General features: G+C 46.3%; 1 protein-coding gene across 1 annotated transcript in view; it reads left to right on the top strand.

Annotated features, from left to right (window-relative positions):
- The first annotated feature begins 445 nt into the window (after nt 1-445).
- PARP14 (poly(ADP-ribose) polymerase family member 14) overlaps nt 446-8,505 on the top strand; it is a 44,479-nt gene continuing 36,419 nt past the window's right edge. Inside the window, exons 1-3 of the mRNA XM_023516296.1 lie at nt 446-953; nt 5,442-5,575; nt 6,381-6,411. Of these exons, the coding sequence (XP_023372064.1) occupies nt 767-953; nt 5,442-5,575; nt 6,381-6,411 (352 nt within the window). The 5' untranslated portion in view covers nt 446-766. The remainder of the gene's footprint in view (nt 954-5,441; nt 5,576-6,380; nt 6,412-8,505) is intronic.

Here is an 8,505-nt window from a genome sequence, read left to right as displayed (position 1 = left end):
GTGAGGGTTACATACATGTCACTTCCTCACAAACCCTCCGTGAACCCCACACCTGGGCCAGGTGCCTTTCCTCATTTGGATTCTCCTCCCCAGAGCCCTCAGTCTACTGTGCCCTAACTCCTCTGAGTCCCCCTGGCTCTTTGAGCTCAGTGAGGGCAGGGACTTTGTCTGTCCTTTGACTTTGTCCTAAGTACACAGCACCCAGTAAACATTCCACAAGCAACGGGAGTGTAACGCGTCTCCCACGTTTCCAGATATGTGTGGTAGTTCAGGGAACAAAAAGCAAAAATAGGAAAACAAAGTAAAATTCTGGCAATTACACTGATTGTTGAAAGAAATCCCCACAAGGGCAGCAAACATTTTAAAAGGGTCAGGGCTTGGGAGCCATTTTATTCCTTGGTAAAATGTCGGCTATGGCAAAAGTGAAACTATCCTTGTGTTTGTTGAAACTCTGGCGTCCCAAAGCTGTTTTAGGTGTGTCTGGGTGAGTGGCAGGCAGGGCTGGAAGCACAGGGGTCCAGCTGTGCATAGGGTGAGGGGGCCCAGAGCCGGCGAGGAGCAGCCCCGAAGGGCTAATTCCCCTGGGCTAAGGTCCCCAGACGCCGATAGGAAATTGGAAGTGACTAGCCCAGTCCGAGTTCAGCTGTTTACAGCTCCTGAGAGGAACTAAGCGGTTTTCCAGGAAACGAAAGCGAAAGAGGCAAAGTTAACAGCCCGGAGTTGGGGCAGGCTCAGCAGTCTGGCAGGCGGACGAGCGCAGCTGAAGATGGCTGAGTCTGGCTCCTTCCCACTGCTGGTCGAGGGGTCTTGGGGCCCCTACCCCCCGAAGAACTTGAGCACCAAGTTGCAGATGTACTTCCAGAGCTCAAAGAGATCGGGCGGCGGGGAGTGTGAGGTCCGGCAGGACCCGGGGAGCCCGTCCCGCTTCCTGGTTCTCTTCCACCCGGAGGACGGTGAGGGGCGCCGCGGGGGGGAGGGGCGGAGAAGGGGGCGACCCTGCCCTCCCTCCGGGGACTCGGGCGGCAGCTCGGCCCGGGGCTGGCGGCGGGAGGATCCGCTCCCTCCTGGGGGGCGACCTAAGGGACAGAGTCGGCGCGCACCCGGGGCGCTGCGCTTCCTGGCGCCATTCAGCGCTGCCTGGAGGTGGCGGCGGAACCGCACCAGCGAGTCCCACTCTTAGGGTTCTTTTCTGTCTTTCCCAGTTGTTGTTTGTTGTTATTTTAGGTGGGGAAGAAACGTGGTTAAGAATGCGAGGAGTCACGGAGATTCCTTTGTCTTGGAGATTCCCTCCCAGGGACACTTGGGAGAGGGGCAGAGGCACTGCCATCCCACGGTGTGGCTGTAAATATAGAGCCTTCTGTATTTAGGACCCCGTTAGAAGGGGACAGCAGCCACCTGTAGATGGGCACATTTTGCCCTCATCGAGGGCCTGCTGGCGCCTCTTCCCTGCGTCTCAGGGTGGTCCTCAGATTGGGAGCAGGGATAACATTCAGAAGAGATTGTGGGTTGAGAATTTTGAGCTTTTGGGGAGCGTTGGGAAGGTCCTTTCTTCACGGGCTGTTGAGGGACTGGGTTCTCCCTTCCTCCCCACTGCTGCTCCCATTCGCCAGGGAGACCAAGAGCCCAACAATGATCTGCTTGCTCACGGCACCCACCTGGTCTGCGGTGGGCATCCTGAAACCTGGGGCTCCCAGAACACGCTCCTTTCCCCCTGAATCTAGTAGCTGCGCAGTGATCCCTCAGGACCTAGACAACTCCTGATCCTGCCTTCTTGTGGCTGGATTTAAAGAAACTCTGGGGTCAGACAAGAGGCCAGGCTGCTTAGGAGGCCGTGCAACTGGAATGCTCCAGCAGGGGTCCAAAAAAGAAAAAATGAAACGAACAGTAGATCTTGTCGCCACCTGCCGCCAGAAGGAACCAGGCAGGAACCAGGCGTGACAGGGTTTAGCAGTACAAGCTTGGGCGGTGCCTTGTGGCTCAGTGGGTAGGGCGCTGGCCCCCATATACCGAGGGGGGTGGTCAAACCCGGCCCCAGCTAAACTGCAACAGAAAATAGCCAGCCGCACGTTGTGGTGGGTGCCTGCAGTCCCAGCTACTCGGGAGGCTGAGGCAAGAGAATCTGCCAAGCCCAAGAACTGGAGGTTGCTGTGAGCTGTGACACCACAAAACTCTACTGAGGGCAATAAAGTGCAAAATTAAAAAAAAAAGTACAAACTTGTAAGAGGTAGCTTAACCTTAAGTGCAGGGTAGCCCTGAGCCCCCTGGGGAACGGCTATTTAGTAAGGCTATACACAACGGGTGTGGAGTGTTAAGGTCATTCCATACCAGGGCTGCCTGCGTAGGGATTGCCACCTGCTCTTTCCTCACATGTTCTTTCCCCACAACCCCCATGAAGAAGCACCAAGCATCAATGTCTACCACATGCTTACTAACCAGTGACCGTTCTTATCTCATTCTGGAACACTGAGTTACTTGGGGGATTACCCCTATGTCACAAAACGTCTCTAGGCTTGCCAGGAGACTGCCCTGTTCACAGGGGTTTCTTTTAATGTGATAAGAATCAGTAACTGTGCTTTGCAAGCATGGTGTCCATTCCTACAAGATCTTACACAGATAGTTTGAAGAAAGGAAGGAAGGGAACAGGAGACCTGCTTGACACAGAGCCCTTATGAAAACAAAGTACAATGTTTTCCAAGGATTAATTGCACTAAGGCTTGTTCAGAAGGGCAGCTGTGTGGTGTACTTCCTTTCTGGGTTTCACTTTTCCTGGAGGGTTTTTCCCACTTTGGTTCCAGAGGTCAACGTCAGCATGGATCTGGCCTTTAGAGACACTTCTTTCTTTAGAATCCTATTATTTTTAGGAGTAGGTCTCAAACTGGGGGCAAAGACCACCTGCACCTGAATCACCTGGAGGGCAGGTTGGTTCGGCCCATTCCTAGCTCTCTTCTAGAGAGTCAGGTACAGGGAGCGTGGGGTGGGGGGTGAGTATGACATGGTTAACCAGCACCCTGGGTGCCCTCGATGCATTAAAGTTTCAGAATCTCTGTTTGTTGGCAACCCCAAAGGAACCAAAAGGGAAGTAATTATACAAAATATAAGCGGCATGAAAATGCAGACAGCACAAAACATAACTTTGTGATGATAAAATAATTCAATTCTAGTTGTCACAGCAGACACAATTTTAATCTCTCTGTTGGCCTTTCTTCCTTGACAATTTCCAGCCACACTCCTCCTCTTCCTCTACCCAGGCAGCTCCAGTGGCTCCTCTGGTCTTACCAGACAGCACACTCAAGCCTTTTATAGTCAAAGTTCCTCAGGGATGGGAAATCCCTAGTTAGGTTCAGTTTCCTACTTGAAGAACTACCTTCTTAGTAACAAATCATCAGGAACTTATTACAATGAACCACTTATCCTTGAAGTCCCAGGAAATTCGTCCTTCTTCTACAGAGGATACCCTCCACCCTCTATGCCAGGAAATGGCCTCAGCAGGTGCAGGCCCACAGTGTAAAATGACTTTATTTATAGAAATCTGTACTAGACAATAAGAAGGAGCTCACCTTCTCTGTAGGAAGTAGTATATGACAAACAAGAACACAGGGGATACTCATTTTTATTCATTTGTTTATTTATTTTAGTATCTCACTTTTATTTAGTTCACTGGATTTCTGGAGGTTGAGTGTAACTTGACTTACAATATTTTAAACTCTGTTTGACATGTGCTTATTTTATCATATTTTCTGGTCATATTTTGACTTCCAATTACTGCCAGATTCCTTAGGGTGAGGGAACCATTCTTCTTAAATAAAATAGAATGTAGATGGTGTAAGGTTAGTGCAGGAGGGAGACTGTCCACGTGGGTAAAGGAGACTGGATTTCTGGGTTTCGGCTCTTGTTCCTCCCCAGTTTACTTCCTCCTTGATGGGGATCATATACTGGTATTATACCCATCTGCTCTCCTGAGATACTGAGCCCATGACCCACCATGTGTGAACAACTTGGCACATTTAGATGCCTGGAGAAGACTTTATCAAAGTCTAGGGAATAAAAAAATGAAAGGAATGCAATGCAGCGGTCGATGATTCTAGATAACTTGGCTTACAAAACTTAGCTTGTTCTCAGACTTCAGGGGTCATATCCTGCCCTAAGTCCTCACTGTGACTTAGCAAAGCCCCTCAGGAGTTTGTGTGAAAACAAAGAGTGAGATGAGAAACTGGCTCTGACCTATATCCTTGGCCTTATCAGGACCATCACATCAGAATGCAACATGGTAACTCAATGTTGATGCCAGAGCCAGCCCTCCCCACCCCTAGCAGTAGGGCACTCCAGGAAGTTCCCCTTGCACTCACTCCTGTTTCTCCAAGGGCTGAGACGCACTGATTTTTTTTTTTTTTAATGTCTTTGGCTGCTCCTTCTTACAATTTACATTTTAAAAGCTCTGCAGGGTGTTAGCAAGTCCACTCACAGACTTCATTCAAGTGAGGAAACTGAGGCTCCTGGCAGAGTTGGAATTTGAATCTAGGTCTTTGGATTCTTATGTGCAGGGTTCAGTTGCTTCACTAGGGTCTCTCCGTTTCCTTGTTTCTACCCCCTCCAGATGTGACACCCTTATCATTACAAGCTCAGGAACTGATTGAAAGGGCTTTCTAAGGAGGCCTCTGGTGGTTCTCTTGGCCACCTGAGTTGCCTTCTTAAACGATGGCTTTCATCCTGCCCTTCCCCAGCACCCGGTCTTCACTGGCTGTCCCTGGGGTGTTTTACTTCCGTTCACTTTGGTGTAGAATAAATGATGCTAACTTTTTTTTTTTTGTCTGGGACTGGGTTTGAACCCACCACCTCTGGCATGTAGGGCCTGTGCCCTGCCCTTTTGAGCCACAGAAGCCGCCCAGTGCTACCTTTTTGTGTGCCTGCTGAGTGTCAGGTTTTTTGTAATGTTTCTTCAACTTAATATCATACAGGCCTGGTACAGTGGCTCAGGCCTGTAATCCCAGATCTTTGGGAGGCAGAGGTGGGTGTATTTTTTGAGCTGAGGAGTTCAAGACAAGCCTGAGCAAGAGCGAGACCCCTATCTCTAACAAATAGCTGGGCATTGTGGCAGGGTCCTGTAGTGTCAGCTACTTGGGAAACTGAGGAAGGAGGATCGCTGGAGCCCAAGAGTTTGAGGTTGCCATGAGCTGCCACGCACAGCACTCCATCAAGGGCAAAGAAGAGAGACTCTGTCTCAAATAAATAAGTAAATAAATAAAAAGAAAAAGAAAGTAAAGCATAGTAAGGATTATGCTATTAACAAATAAGTTTAAAGATAGAATTCAAATCCATGTCTGCTTGCTAAAGTTCACATGGCCTCTCTTTGATTGATGATAATGAAGCCTATAGAAGTCATGGAGTAATTGTGTAAATAAAGATTACTTGGCTTTTTATTTTTTCTTTTTTGGACATTTCAGTTCGGCAGAGAGTTCTGGAGAGAAAGAATCATGAGTTAGTATTGCCAGGAAAAGGAACTTTCAAGTTAACTCTCCAGTTGCCTACAGCCCCGGATAAAGTCCATGATGTTGTAGAAGAGAAAACTTTGACTGAGGTAGGTGAACTGAGGGGGCTGAAAAGGGGATTGGGGTGTTCTAAGGAGTGTTGAGATGGGAAATGCAAAGAGGAGAATATAGTGGAATGAGAAGTATGAATCAGTCTGAGGTGAGAGAGGCAGATTGTGGGTGTAGAGGGAACAAGGGCAGTGAGAGGGCAGTGTGGGATAATGAGGGAGATGGCAATTTTGTTTGACGATAGAGACCTTTGGAAAGTTAAGACTTGGGAGTGATAATAACAGTGGTGGTTCAGGATGTAAAACTTTGGGTCTGTTTTCCCTGGATTCTTATAACCTGGAACTTGATATATATGTCTTGTTTTTATGTCATTTTGAGGAAACAGCAATCCATACTACCTGTATTAAGTATTTCTTCAGTTGTAAAATGGAATAGTGATAGAGTGATAGTATCCAGCTTCTTGGATTGTTTGATTGCTGTGAGCACTAAAGGAGAGGGCCAGAATAAAGTCCAGGGCACGGTGCTTGTTACGTAGGAAACACTCACGAAAGGTTAAACTGGGAAAATCCCGGGCTAAGTTGTTTTCTGATTTCAGTCTTACCCCGTCCCCCAAACACTTATTGTTAATTGAGGTTTCTGTTATTTGTGTCTCAGTTCCATCAATAATATTTGTGGCTAGGGAGTGAATATGGCCCTATACGTAGCCCCAGGTGCATTCAAGAGCACCTGTTATCTGAACTCCCCATTGTAGTTTCTGTTTACCCTACACTTGCAGGCTGGGGCATTTTCTTAATGTAAAGACATTATGATTAATGTATTAATGCTACTTTATTGTTTGGGTTTTAGGAATCCAAGGTTAAAGATGTCACAAAACCAGGTAAGGTCTTAGTAGAGATGACTCTGACATTCACCAGGCAGTTTTGCTTTTATTAAAACACTTGAGAGAGTCATCTCTCTCTTCTTGACTGACATGATGCAGTTAGTTCTGTATGGAGCTTCTGTGGGACGCATCATCTACCTTCTCTGAGCCTGCTGTGCAGAGGGTGGGGACAGGCCGCCTCTTGAGCTCTTAGGTCTCAGGTCAAGAAGATGGAACAGCTCTCTGGAAGCTGGAATACACCTTGGAATTGAGAGGAAGGCAGAGAAGTGCCTGGGAGCTGGTAGTGTACTGACCTGTAGAAACTGGTGCCCAGTGGCCACTGGTGTCCAGAAGCAAGGACATGACATGTCCCTGGAACCGTGTGTCAGTTAGCACAGCTACCTGAGCACTGGTGTGCAGGTGCTGTTGCCCTGGAGCCACAGCAGGTAGGTATGACTCTGTGGATACACTTCCGAGCACTGCTGTGGTCTTCCAGAGGCAGCAGCTTATGTCACCTGCTGTGGGGCACGGCCAGTGGCCAAGTAGCATGTGCGTGTTGGCACGTTGTGCCACCTGCTGTACTAAACATGCAACTAGTATCTGTAGCTAAGCATCCTCCCATAAAGGGGAGGACATGACCCAGGCTGCATGAGTTCAGGAGGGGAGATATAGTGATTTTTACACCTGAATCTGAGGGGAAAGGAATTTGAAATAATGGATAAACACTGTCCTCTAAAATTCAAGTTGTCTTATGACATGTAGTTTTCTGTAACTTTCTCTTTTGAAAACACCACTAGGATATGAGAGCTGCTTTTACTTTGGATAGACCTTATAGATTGTTTTCCTGTAATGCACACATACTGCATAATCCAGTATACGTGGCTTTCTTAAGAAGCTCAAGAATCTTATGTGATAGGAATTTTTTGTCTCTTTAGAATAATTCCTGCTTTCCTCCCTTTGAATTTGGAATTGGCCTGCCCACTCTCAGTGTTTATTGTCTTTATCTTTTTCTTTGAAAGATGTCTAAGCACTATCCTCTCAAGCTCAATTTCAGAGTAGGAAGTGGTTTTGTATGTTTATCTTTATATTTATGCTGTATTCCTGGATGTAAAGCTCAATCAAGTTCTTATGGTTTCATGGCTTTTACCCCAACTCTGTCTTACCTGACTTGTTAGCCCTTCAACCCTAAGTGTGTTCTCACTAAATCCCTCTCCACCAATGGACTTTGCATGTCCTGGAGATTTTAGACCTGGTTTCTAACCTGTTTTTACCTGACCCAGACTCTAAGGATAGTAACCAGCCAGGAAATTGAATGACCTTCAATAGATACTTAAGTTGCCTCCTTAAAGAGATGGAAGAGGAGGCTCTCTGTTGGATGGTTACTCCACCCTGAATCTTGAATTCCGACATGGCCCTAAGGCTAGAACTCTTGCAATTAATTGGAGTGGGGTAGCAAATCTCTATCTTATTCCCAAACATTTACAGAGCCTCGATTATTTATTATATACCATCTGCCAGCAATACAAGGGTAAGTAAACATGTGCCTTGCTTCTGAGAAGCTTAGTTCAGTAATTCTACTGTAATATGATGCCGTGCTAGAAATACATGTCAAGTGCAAGGAAGGACATGGCAAGTTCCTCAGAGAGACAGGCAGAAAGGGTATAGTAAAATTGAACTTCAATTGTGTGTAATTTTAATATAAAATTCATATGTACAAATAGTCTTACAATGTAAATCATTTCATAAGTGGCTATTCCTTAGGTATGTGAAATGAATATTTTTTTCTTATCACTAATAATTTTGGACACATTTTAACTATTTATCTCCACAAAGGTTAATTTGTGTATCTACCACCAGTAAATGAAAACCTTTTTTCCCCCAATGGCTATGACCTTAAAAATAAAGACCTACCTTATCAACCTGAATGGGGGAAAAAATGAACTTAAATAATAATACTAGGGAATTAACTGATACATTTTGTTTTTAATTAAATAAAGCAAAATGCCATCTAAGTTCTATTTTAATGTGAGTTAGCGAAGATTTGGGAAGGAAAGAGGTCAGTGTCTTGTAATAACTTACTTTTCTAAGACCATGACAGGCTCGGCGCCTGTG

Source organism: Otolemur garnettii, unplaced genomic scaffold (assembly GCF_000181295.1).
Source record: "Otolemur garnettii isolate 467f Iridium unplaced genomic scaffold, OtoGar3 scaffold00089, whole genome shotgun sequence".
Classification (NCBI taxonomy): domain Eukaryota; kingdom Metazoa; phylum Chordata; class Mammalia; order Primates; family Galagidae; genus Otolemur; species Otolemur garnettii.
The sequence above is the reverse complement of the archived record's forward strand: the minus strand, read 5'-3'. Positions and strand labels throughout refer to the sequence as shown.